At 43.0% G+C, this 12,943-nt stretch overlaps 2 protein-coding genes across 13 annotated transcripts in view; one reads left to right on the top strand and one right to left on the bottom strand.

The window, feature by feature from the left end:
* Positions 1 to 12,943, top strand: part of LOC137434498 (E3 SUMO-protein ligase PIAS2) — a 221,979-nt gene that overhangs the window by 189,127 nt on the left and 19,909 nt on the right. For all 12 annotated transcript variants that reach the window (XM_068127570.2, XM_068127578.2, XM_068127573.2 and 9 more), the window contains one exon: positions 140 to 270. In XM_068127570.2, the coding sequence (XP_067983671.1) occupies positions 140 to 270 (131 nt within the window). The remainder of the gene's footprint in view (positions 1 to 139; positions 271 to 12,943) is intronic.
* LOC144894140 (uncharacterized) lies at positions 1,082 to 1,975 on the bottom strand. The gene is made up of 2 exons (XM_078786228.1): positions 1,938 to 1,975; positions 1,082 to 1,718 (listed from the first exon to the last, which is right to left on the bottom strand). The coding sequence occupies exon 2, from the start codon at positions 1,694 to 1,696 to the stop codon at positions 1,148 to 1,150; it is 549 nt and encodes a 182-aa protein (XP_078642354.1). The 5' UTR covers positions 1,697 to 1,718; positions 1,938 to 1,975; the 3' UTR covers positions 1,082 to 1,147.

Genomic DNA, 12,943 nt, shown 5'->3' with positions numbered 1-12,943 from the left:
TGGGCATGTCATTGTAGACACTGAACAAATTCCCAAGTGAGCCATGGACGGCTTTTGCAGCACTGAACCCATCATTCAGCAGAACACCAGAGACAGACTCTTTCCCTTTTCTTATTTTCCTGCATTCTGCCATGCACAGATTCTTTGTGGATATCCTGCAAGTCTCAGGAGACACCGAGGAGGTGCAGTTTGGACCAGATGGATCCTGGGTGCCAGTCAGGTCGAAGAAAGACGGACCCAACCCAGCTGGTGCAAATGACTGTCGGACAGGTGAGCTTGATCGGTGCGTGGATATTTGCTCGGATTGTGTTAGTATCAAGTAAATAACACAATCGTTCTTGCTTTCTCATGTAAAATACAGATAACCATAGAATAACAAAGTAATGTTGTGATTATTAAAAGTTACTAATACACAATTAAAGCAGTATGCCTTGTAGATGCCAATTCGTATGCACCAAACATTGGCACTGTTCGTCCAGACCCACAAAACCCCTTTAAATTATTTCTCAGTTTTATGGGTAATAAAAAGTCTTTTAAAATCCACCCTTTTGGCCTGGCCTGCCTTACCTTCACAAACCATATAATCTGCCAATATTTCGGTGTTCCTGGCGTGACTTATCATTGAACAGACTTTCAAAATATTTTTTGTCCCCCGTCGCTCCGCAGAGCGAAAGGGGGACTATGGTTTTCCCTAAAGGTGGGCGCGATTCGGAAAATTTTAAGTCCGCTTACCGCTTATCTGCTCCGCCAGCCCGTGTAGTCCGATTCGCTTATCCGCTTCAGCGGCCGAAAATCTTAGTCCGCTTACCGGTTATCCGCTTATCCGCTTCGATTCGATTTTTTAAAAGCGCTTCGACGTTTTTAAAGCGATTTTTGACGTTTCTAAAGGGAATTTAATGCTTTTTAAGCCTAAATAGCCATTTCTAACTACTACAAAGACAAACAAAGCTTTTAAGATCAAAATATACATTTTTATTTAAATAAAATTTATTCAAAATTTATTGAAATAAAGTTTTCCACTCTACTCTACTCTGCAGTTAATTTAAATATAATTTTAATATATGCAAGTTACATTAAAGAAAAATCAATTTGCCCGTCCTTTCTTTGACAAGAGAGTCTACTAGTCAACAGACTAGCAGTCTGTTGACTAGTCCTCGTCTTCCTCCTCCACCTCGTGGGCCTTCTTGAGGATTTGGAGGTTGCCCTTCATGAAGACGAGGGCCTCGAAGTTCGGTGCAGCCAGGGCCGACCTCTTAGGCCTGAGGATGTCCGACCCGTAGCTGAACATGCGCTCGACCGAGGCAGAGCTCGGGAGCGGCGTGTTATGCCTGAGAAATAGAGTTACCCAAGCATCACGGAACTCGAGCGGGAAGAGATTGGGCGAGAGCCCCGGGTTCCCCCTCAGCGGCTTCCTCGACCAGTTGTTGACCTCTTCCCTGATCTTCTCCTCGAGGTTCTCCTCCTGCTGCCCCTCCTCCATGGCGAACAGGTAGTCCGTACTGCTCGAGCCGGGCTGGGGTCCCTGCTGGGGGGCAGGGTCCAGGTGCTCGTCAGGCAGGACGAGGGCGAGCAGGTCCCTGATGAGCTTGTCCCTCACCAGGTCGCAGATGGCGTCGTTGTTCTGCCTCCTGCAGATGGCCCTGACCGTGGCGAGCTTGTGCTGGGGGTGCAGCGCCGTGGCCATCAAAAGGTCCATGTCCACGAAGAGGTGGCTGAACCTGAAGTAAAAGAAAAGTTATAAAACAAATGTCAAATAATTTCAGATTTGTAAATTGAAAAATTAAATGTCATTTAACTGATTTTAATTCATTTCAAATGAATCATTAGACCGGCAAGGATTTTTAAATCATTTAATAATAATATAATATAAGAAGAAAGAAGCACTTATTAATTTTCAACTCGTTGCGATAAAATATAATAATAATATAAGAACTAACCTGCCGTCAAAGCCCTTTGTTCCCTTCCTGGCGCAGGACGGCTGACGCCAGCCGCCAGCCTTGGTGCACGTGGCCTTGCTGTCCACGACCTTGAAGAAGGGGGCGATGTGCCCTCCACTTCTGGCTGAGGCTGGAATTGTCTGTGTCCATTGTCACGTTGATCTCAGCCGACTCGATTGAGTCCAGCGACATCCTGCTCTCGCTGCGCGCGAGCTGAGGGGTCAGGGCGCAGGTCTCCTGACTGTCCTCCACGTCCCCCATCATGTTGACCGCCGGGTTGTGGATGTCGCTGTGCTGGGACTGCTGGTTTGCGTCGCTCGTGTGCCTGTCCCTGGCACTGCCGCTGGGCTGGAGAGTCAGAAATCTCTCCATCTTGACGTTATTGCCGCTCTAGCGTCCAATAAAATATTCAGTTTTCACTTATTATTCACTTAAATAAATATTCACAATTCTAGAGTAACGGCTCAGGCTAACAGCTGATTTGGCGAATCGCGATGCGCTTTAATTTTTCGGTAGTCCGCTTACGCTTATCCGCTTCGGTTTCCGGGGGTTGTTCCGATTCGCTTATCCGCTTCGAAAACGTTAGTCCGCTGCAGCGGATAAGCGGATAAGCGGACTTTCGAAGCGGACCGCCCACCTTTGGTTTTCCCCTCCGTCCGTGCGGGCGTGCGTGCGTGCGTTCATGCGTGCGTGCGTAAGCGAAGTACCGCATTCAAATTTGGTGTGTGGGTGCAACCCACGTCAAAATCCAAGATGGCCGCCACCATGTATGTCTGATGCCATGTATGTCTGAACCTTGTGAGCTGAATATCTTGAAAAATAAGCGAAGTACCAACTTCTAATCTGGTGTGTGGGTGTATCTCGGCACAAGGAAGAACGCTATTGAAAATTGGGTCGCCAAGTCAAAATCTAAGATGGCCGCCGCCATGTATGTCTGAACCTTGTGAGATGAATATCTTGGAAAAATAAGCGAAGTACCAACGTCTAATTTGGTGTGTGGGTGTATCTCAGCATAAGCAAGAACGCTATTGTAAATTGGGTCGCCATGTCAAAATCCAAGATGGCCACCACCATATATGTCTGAACCTTGTGAGCGAAATATCTTGAAAAATAAGCGAAGTACCAACTTCTAATCTGGTGTGTCGGTGTATCGAGGCACAAGGAAGAACGCTATTGAAAATTGGGTCGCCACGTCAAAATCCAAGATGGCCGCCGCCATGTATGTCTGAACCTTGTGAGATGAATAGCTTGAAAAATAAGCGAAGTACCAACTTCTAATTTGGTGTGTGGGTGTATCTCGGCATAAGGAAGAACGCTATTGAAAATTGGGTCGCCACGTCAAAATCCAAGATGGCCGCCACCATATATATGTCTGAACCTTGTGAGCGAAATATCTTGAAAAATAAGCGAAGTACCAACTTCTAATTTGGTGTGTGGGTGTATCTAGGCATAAGGAAGAACGCTATTGAAAATTGGGTCGCCATGTCAAAATCCAAGATGGCCGCCTTTGTCTTCCACTTTGTCAACTCGCATCACTTCACCGACGGGGGACCTAGGCGTAACGCTTGTTTATCTTAAGTTACAGGAGAAAAGCAACACCCACAGTAATCCATGATGACCTGCAATAAAATAACTAAAGGAAGATGGAGAAACTCAAGATCAGGGAGAAGTTATTGATCTGGGCCCTGAATTGCTGAAGGTTCTAGGTAGTTGGCGGAAACACAAAATGGCATTTGATTCAACTTTTGCATGTGAGGAAAGAAAGAGGATGCATGTTTTTTGGTTCTACATGTATAGGATGGTGAGCTGAAGCTAGAATGGAGACAGTAAGGATGGTGAGCTGAAGCTAGAATGAAGACAGTAAGGATGGTGAGCTGAAGCTAGGATGGAGACTAAGGATGGTAAGCTGAAGCTGGAATGGAGACTAAGGATGGTGAGCTGAAGCTACGATAGAGACAGTAAGGATGGTGAGCTGAAGCTAGGATGGAGACTAAGGATGGTGAGCTGAAGCTATGATAGAGACAGTAAGGATGGTGAGCTGAAGCTACGATAGAGACAGTAAGGATGGTGAGCTGAAGCTACGATAGAGACTAAGGATGGTGAGCTGAAGCCTCGATGGAGATTGATACATTTGCAGAGCATTGGTCATGGTAGTATTGGTAGAAGAGGGAAAGAGAGGAACGTGCTCTGCTGTACGTTAGTGGCCCAAGGCTAACAATGAGCAACCTGTCACCTCCAAATCAAATTGCTTTGGACTGCACCTGATGAAAGATGCACAGCACAGACAGACTAGCTTCACTCCAAATGTGTGAGCATGGCATTATTGGACAAACCTGAGATTTATGTGATCAACGGTTGCGAAGAAGTACAAAAAATATATATTTGCTCGTAAAAGAAATCCCAATTTCTGGGAAGCAACTCTGGCAGCAATTACAATAGTGGGCTTCCAGGAGAGATTAGACAAAATATTAATTCCCAGAATGCTGATGGTGGAGCTGTGTGTGAGGGATACACAAGACAATAAATGAGGAGCCTCGGTTTTTACTTTCCTGAAATTGGAAGGGATTTGGTCTAATTGGAGTTTAATGGAGTGAGGTTGTTTGAAAAAAAAATTATATTATATATTTAGGGTAGGAATTCAGGAAGTTTTTTAAAATTTATTTACAGTTGTGAGGCTCATGGAAGAGGAAGGTACAACTGACTGTGAGACAAATATAAAGGGAATGAATGAACAGGAAAAGTGGAGAGGAAGGAAGGGACGAAACCTAGGATTTAAAAAAAAACTTTTTGGAAGGCTCTGTGGAATGTCTTTCTTGAAATGAATTCATCATCGGAAATTGTTTACATCAAACAAATAAACACCCAAGCAGTCCATCTTGGAATTATATATAGTATGATGACTGGGGAGAAGATTACTGACATTTGAAGTTTGAGTGAACAGTAGGGAGTTAGTCATCGGCATTGTCATAAATGGAACTTCTTGTGGTACAAAGAAGGTCATTCATGAAAAGGAGAAACAGGATGGGTCACTGAGTCCTATGGCACTGTGGAGTTGATATGGAACCTCTTGGATTATTTACATAGGTAGAAATGGAGTGTCCTGTAAGGAAGCTTTCCAGCCATTTAGTTAAATGATGAGGCATGCCTTGTTAGGGTTGTTTAGGAATGAGGCCTTTGTGCCAGACTCTACCAAAGGCCTTGGAGAGATCTGATGCGACAACAAGAGACTATATGAATGACTCTGGCAGAAGACCGACCATACATTGATGATGACATAAACATCACATGTGGAACTGGCTGTGGTTGCTAAATAGGGAAAGCTCATTTTGAAGAAAGCACAGGAGCCACTTGGTGACGACAGTTGCTATCAAATAGGATTGGGAATCCTGTGGTCGAGCTAACTCGATGGATAATGATGAACGGAAGACCCAGGAAAGTTGTTGCAATACACGGTTTGGGTGGGACTAGACACCGGGGTTTAATACACACCAGTTTGAAGTAAAAGCAACGAGGACGACTCGGTCGGACATAAGAGCAAGAAACAGGAAGTCGTTGTACAAAGTACCGTATTGTACTAAAAATGCCAGTGTCATATGAATAGTAACTAATTAGCACGAGGATATTGTTTGTGACGGCTATTTTTGCACGCTTTCTATGTGAAGATGAATAATGCGCGTTCATTTCCCTTCCATTTCAATTTGTTTCCGAGCTCTAACAATCACAATTGCTGTGCTTTCAATTCACTATATCCCTATGTTTTCAAAATAGGAAATTAAATCTAGTATTCTTCATTAGCGTCAAGTTATATAATTTAACGCGCAATGTTTAGCCTCAATGAGCAGCGCAAGTTTAATGATAAGTGTTTAGAAACGTCACTTAGTAGCGAATGTATTTCTCGGGATCTGAGCGGAGATCCACATCTCACCGAGTGCAAATGTGTGTGAAGAAGACAAAAATAAAGATATTTTAAAACTGCTTTACAATTTAACTAAGAGTAATGCGCTAAGAAAATCTGTGCAGGGAAAGTAATAAACTACACAACATTTAATGGCATTTGGATGCGAAAGTAAATACCTTGAGGAACTTGTAAAAGTAAGCTCATCTTTTTAGCCGCGTCGCAGACGCTGCTCATGGAGTGCCCTCTGCTGTTGTTCTTCTTCTTCTTCTTGTTCTTGCAGAGAAGACAAAACCTCAAAGCTCCACCCATTCTGGGAACCATAGCTCCACCCATTGTGGGAGAGGCTTCATATAAACAAATATCCACCATTTTATTAACTCGCATAGCTTTGAGGCCTGTTATGTAGGCCCGTGGTGTCTTCCTCTCTCACACAGTTTTCTTTCAAATCAAATTCGATATATCATTTCATTTTTCACAGTCGCTAACATAGTTTTAGACTCGGTTGAAAAAAAACGGGAAGAAAATCCGATGAAAGTTGCCCTTTATAGAACGAAATGAATTCTCAAAGGCCTGTAACTTCAAGTCCATTGAGATATATTTTTTTACAATCACGGCATGCTCAGTCATACACCGCCCGAAATAACAGACGGGAAAATACCGAGATATATTAAAAATTCGTCCATTTGATGACAATCGTCACGATGAAATATTTAATTTATACGTCGTCACAATAATGTGGAGAGAGGAGCATAGCTTCGTTCACGTGTCGCCACACACGGGAAATTGCCGAGATATATTTTCACTTTGCACAAAAATAACATCAAGTAATCGAATCAATAGTATAGGAATGTCCTGTGCCTATAACATCAACGTTATAGGCACAGCTGCATCTAGGCATTGTGTAACATCGACGCGGCTTTTGTTTTAATTAAAACTTTTTGTACTTGTTTTCATGGTGAGGAGGTGATGTGGTATTTTAGTAGTTTTAGTAAGAAATACTTGTTCTTTTGTTCATTAAGAATTTACAAATACACTTTCGTGTACAACTACGAGTAAACTATAGAAAACGAGTCATGGTTGCCCCCACCTCAAAAAAGAAAAGAAAATCCCAAAAAATTGTTTTACTCGAGAGAGAAATCCTGAAAAGCACTCGCGGAACGGCAATGTTTTTCCTGCCGATTAAAACTCTACATTTGACACAAAATGTTTCTTTGCAATCAGGACGATGGGAAACTACATTCACCCTGCGGCCTCCGACATGAATCTTGACAAAGAACTTTCTCAAAAGTTTTTGAAAGAAAACGATAAGTAATAAGCAACATGACTCGTACAGTAGCAGAGACCACACACAACCCAGCATCCCTCCAAGGCCGACCAACGTGCTCTTTAATTAATCAGGAAGTTACTTTCATCTTCCATCACTCTCACACTCATTCAATCCCTTTTACCCTCAGTTTTTATGGACATGTATATATATTTAATTTTACCTATAAATATGAAAACTTAATCTGTACTCGATAACTATGATGAACTCTGACATGAACAAAACTTTATCACTGCTTCACATCCTTCCTACCCCAAAGCACATGGCAAGCATACCAAACATATAGCCGCATAGTACCCTGTATAACCAGATTTTAACAAACTCTATATGAATAAAAAAAGAAAATATAGATAAAGTTTATATATTGCATGTATATATACCCGGCATTGCCGGGTGGGGGAGGAGAGGGGGGGGGAGGGGAGGAGAGGGGGGGTAGGGAGAAGAGGGGGGAGGGGGAGGGGTGTGAAGGGGAGAGATGGGGGGGAGGGGGAGGGGGAGTGGGAGGGGAGAGGGTGGGAGGGGGAAAAGGGAGGGGGAGGGGAGAAGGGGGAGGGAATGGGAGGGCCAGTCAACAATGACATTGCAGTTCTCATGGTCGGAGAGCAGCACAACAATCACGACATCGTCCTGCATCTTCGCAACAGCACGAAGCGGATTTTGGAGACTCACCGATCCTGTGACGCCCTCCAGTACCGGCGTTGCCGGGCGGGTGAAGGGAGACCAGTACATTCCCAACCCGTACATTCGCCCTCTCGACTCAAGCTCACTCGGACAAAAGCCTCGCACAAATTACACCGTGAAGGCCCAATGGCCATGTCTATGCCACAAATCAAGTACGTGAGCGAGTCGGGCGCACTGAATTGAAAATATATAGAACGCTCATACTCCGTGAAAAGTGAAGCCGCCGTGTCGCCATCTTGGTTAGCACGACTCGACCAACTCGCTTCGCGGATCTCGTTTGTTTTGAATGTGTGAATTACGTGCGAACGCGTAACTGTGAGTTTATGGTGGCAAGGAGCATCACGTGATCGCTCTGAGCGAATCAGCGCGCTGCTCTGCCACCTGATCAGATTCCGTGTATAATATTCCTCGCTGAAATGCGCTGAGGTAAATATGAATAAAAAATATGGATCTCGTAAGGATGAAAGAAAAAAAAACCTATGTGGTGTGAATGGCAATGTTCCTCGCTGAAATTTGAAAAACCGCAGTCGCTTTTCACTCTGAAATATGTGCGAACGCGTAACTGAGTTAATGGCGGCAAGGAACATCACGTGATCGCTCTGAGCGAATCAGCACGCTGCTCTGCCACCGGTCAGATTCCGTGCATAATATTCCTCGCTGAAATGCGGTGAGGTAAAAATATGGTAAAAAAAATATTATGAAATAATTTTTTTTAGGTGAGCCATGTTCTTCCCAGGCTCAATGGCCATGTCTATGCCAAATAGCAAGCATGTGAGCCTCTCCGTTTAGGAGTCTATCGGTAACATTACACACACACAAACTGTGTTTTGTATATATAGATATATATAGTTGTCTAAATCTTATCTGAAGTCAAACCACTCTTTTCCATTTGAAATGAAGCATTTCATCTTTCAGCGCTGAACTTAAATACGGTACCTTCAAACCTTTCCGATATTATATATTACTTTGTTGGAGATTAAAATTGTATTTCCATTCTGTTTTTCACTCGTTCCATTAACAGCAATATTAATCCTTTGTCCCGATAGTATTTTTCTATCTTCTTGGGTCGAACTGTGTTAATTATTATAAGTTCAATTTTAACGAATCAAAGACATTTTTGCTTGCCTTTCAATAAATATCTTGCAATCTCCAACCTAGACTTGATTGCTCTTTTGATGTTTTCCACAACAATTTTTAAACCCCACACTTTCTGAAAAAACGGGGGGGGGGGGGGGGGGAAGTTGTAATTGGCTCTGTCTGTCCGTCGGTCACATTATCTCCTCCTTAACGGTTGGGCAGAAATTCACCAAACTTGGTAGTTATGATCACCATGTGCAACAAAGGTGCAAAAGCAGTGTAATTTTTGGCCCTGCCCCCTGGAGTGGGGTCAGAAGGTCATATGCCAAAAAATGTAATTACAGGCACATTTTTAATGAAACTGTATATACAATCAACAATGGTGGATGCATAAAATGTGTAACTTTTTTGGATTTGATCCCAGAGTTCATGCCCTTGTTTTTGGGGGTTTTTTGTTCATGCCCATTGGGTATGGGTCAAAACAGAGGTCACAGGGGTCAAAACGTGGAATTTCTTTCACTCTAAATTTGATATTGGGTCATTCCTGGTGTAAATTTATGCCATCTTTCAATTTCGCTTTCGGTGGAAAGTGGGGATTTGCGATGGCACTCCATTGACTTTGCTCTTCCTGGAGTCTCTTTTTTATGTTGTCTATATTTCTTTTTTAAATATCGAGTTTGTTATCAACAGGTTGTACAGTGTATTATGTGGTTGTAGGTTGGCATGTTTGTCATACGTTCTGGGGCAGTGAGGGTAGCTGGAGGAAGGGTGTGAAGCAGTCTGGAGAAAATTGGACATGATTGAGGTATGAAGTTGTCGGCCTTACAAAAATAACAAAGACAGTATATAATAGATTACAAAAATTATTGTTTGTAATAAAGTACTTTCTTGTAAATTCTAGCAAATTTTGCAATCTGCAAATAGGAATTGTGGCAAGTTATCATACAAGAAAAGTTAACATGTACGGCCCAAATGAAAAAACCCCCCGAATGACAAGATGTCGTAACTCACTGGGTATGGCAGCTATGACGCAAGAAAAATTGTTTGTAATGATTTATTGAACTAATAATTAAAGCTTAATTTCCATATTTTCAGTGTGTTTAAACAAGTATAAGAAACCTTGCACAACTAAACGTGTCCATCCATCCATCCATAAACTCTACATGCCCAACAATGCACTGGTGATGAAATAATGTGTCTGGAGAGACGAGGAAGAGGAAGACGTAATGAAACAAACGTACTTGGTGTTTTTTTTCTTTTCTTCCTGCATCCTCTCTTGAAATTGTGTAAACCTTGAAAGTGCTTTCAGAGTTTGTGTTCACGACCACAAGAGGGTAATAATTATTGATTGTTATTTATTTATTGTGCTAACCCTGGTGTTGGGCTAGCGGCTAGGGTGCCAGCTTAGGATCCTGGGTTCGAATCCCGGTCGATCGCTGAATTAACGCCAGGGGGGTTGACTCAGCCTGTCATCCTTCCGAGGTCGGCAAATTGAGTACCAGTTCACTGGTAATTCCCTGTGTGTCGCAAGAGGTGACTAACAGGGTTGGCGACAGGAAGGGCATCCGGCCGTAAAACATTGCTTCAAAAGGGGACCAACAAAAAAACAACAACAACCACCGTCCCCGAAAAAGGCCAACCCCCGCTTTGCGGGGAAAAATGGCCTCTAAATGTGGTTATTTTTTAAAAATTTATTTATTTATTGTGCTGTCTATTTGTCCTGATGGTTTGGTCCATTTTTGGTTGTCTTGTACATTTTTAAAATATATTTTAAAGAGGCACCTGTGCACTTAGTGTGTGCTTCGTTTTGTCATCTCACCATGCTTGACCGATGCGGTACATTGGACTTGCCTGGGGAAAATAAATTGTTATAATTAACATCTTGATAAGCAGGGGTGATAAAGATTTCCCCAGAAACACATATGAATCTTCTGCTCTGGTGTCCTCGTGGAGATTGTCATTTATTGTCATTTATTGGGGCTTTGAGTGTATCATTAATAAAAATGCATCTTTTTTTTGAGACGTTGGCTAAGGCTCATAATAGAGCTGACACATGACACACAAAATGGCACTGAAGGACGTGTCGTCTCCAAATGTCCAAAGTCTCCAAAGTCCCCAACATCCAAATTGCTCTCTACATCCAAAGTCTTCAGATATGAGCTCCTATCAAAAGCGTGAACAGAGTTTAATTACGTTGCATCCTAAAGTGTATCGATCATAGCGCATTAACCCTTTGAGTACGGGATTTTTTTATTTGATAAAAATACCCCCGGTACGGGATTAATTTGGCATTTTGGTACGGGAATGCAACCGCGTACTGACGATCTATTTATTGGTATAGTCGATGACGTGTAGTAACGTCATCCGTACACAAAACTTTTTCGCGGGTTGCGGAACTGGACGTCATCCGTACTCAAAGGGTTAAGCAAAATGAAGCTTTACTCGTACAAATACCCAAATGCAATAGATGCATTTTCAGGGGGAATAGAAGCAAATGCGAGAACTATTACAAACACCTCAACAAAATGCAACAGAAATTATGAGCAAGACAGGTGAAGTAATATCTCAAAGCTAAAGAGAACTATGTTTGTGGAAATAGATTTATTCCAAAGAATTTTCAGCGAAAAGTGAAGTATAGAACAATTGGCAAACTTTTATGATCTCAGGTAGACACATACCTGTTGTGCAAAGGAACGATGCTGTACTCGCTGTGGAAGAGTGATGCACAATGAAAAAGGAAGTTTGTCTTGATTGAATGTCGGGCAATTTTCACGTTCCTTTTCACACTGATGCACAATGGTCGGCCATCTGCTAGGCAGTCGCCCACTTCCTTTTCACACTTTTCATGTTAAGATACTTTTTTCATGATTCTTGAGCTCATTTTTCCAACTTTGCATCTCAGGCTACAAGACAAATGAAATTTTCTAATGCTAGGAAACATGTTGACCAAATCCCAAGGATCTTTGGCTCAGATACAAAAACAACACAACATGCATTTTAAGGCCATTTTCCCTGCTAGAGTGGGGGTTAGCCTTGCGGTCCCCATGACAATCTTCTCCATTTTGCCCTATTTTCTGCATCTCATCTTGTTAACCCCCTTGCCCGCATTTCTTCTTCCACCATCTTTAGCCAAGTCTTTCTCGGTCTTCCCCATCCTCCACTTCTTTCTACATTCATTTCCATCACTCTTCTCAACCAGTCACTTTCATCCTTCCTCACATGACCAAACCATCTCAACCTGTTTCTCTTCAAAGCATAAATCACAGGCTCTATTCCCATCATCTTTCACAATTCATCATTTGTCTTCGTCTCTCTCAACGATACTCCACAGATCCACCGAACCATTCGCATTTCCACCCTTTCCAACCTTCGTTGCTGCTCTATGTTCATTACCCATGTCTCGCTCCCATAAATCATAACACTTCTCACACATGCAGCATACACCTTTCCCTTCAGCTTCAACGACACTCCCCTCCTCATCAGCATGCCACTCTGTACCCGAAACTTCTTCCATGCACATCTCACTCAAGCAACCGTTGCCGAGTCTGATTCACCTTCTCCATTCAGCACGTCTCTGAGGTAGCAAAATGTTTTCACACCTTCCAGCTTCATGCCGTCTCCAAGATCCAACTCAACATTTCCTCCATCTGCAGCTCCGTCTGTGCACACCTTACATTTGAATGGAGCTGCCACACTGGTTAATGACCCTCCCAGACTGCTACATTTTTGATGGACCCACTCAGCGCACATTGTACATTGAATGGAGTTCACTCCGACACCCTTCCTGCACACAGCACACGGCCACTTCCCTGTTCTTTCCACCTCACCACATGCTTTACCACTTGCCATCACCTTCGTCTTTCCGATATTCACCTTCAGACCTTTTGTCTCCATACATTCCTTCCACTTGTTTCATCTTTTCCTTCAGTCCATCCATACTTTCCGCAATCAACACCAGATCATCTGCACACAACAACTCCCATGGTAAACCCTCCTTTACGTTCTGAGCCAGCACCTCCATCACAG

The sequence above is a fragment of the Myxine glutinosa genome, chromosome 10 (genome assembly GCF_964187855.1).
Source record: "Myxine glutinosa chromosome 10, kmMyxGlut1.1, whole genome shotgun sequence".
Taxonomy (NCBI): Eukaryota; Metazoa; Chordata; class Myxini; order Myxiniformes; family Myxinidae; genus Myxine; species Myxine glutinosa.
This window is presented reverse-complemented; position numbering and strand designations above follow the sequence as displayed.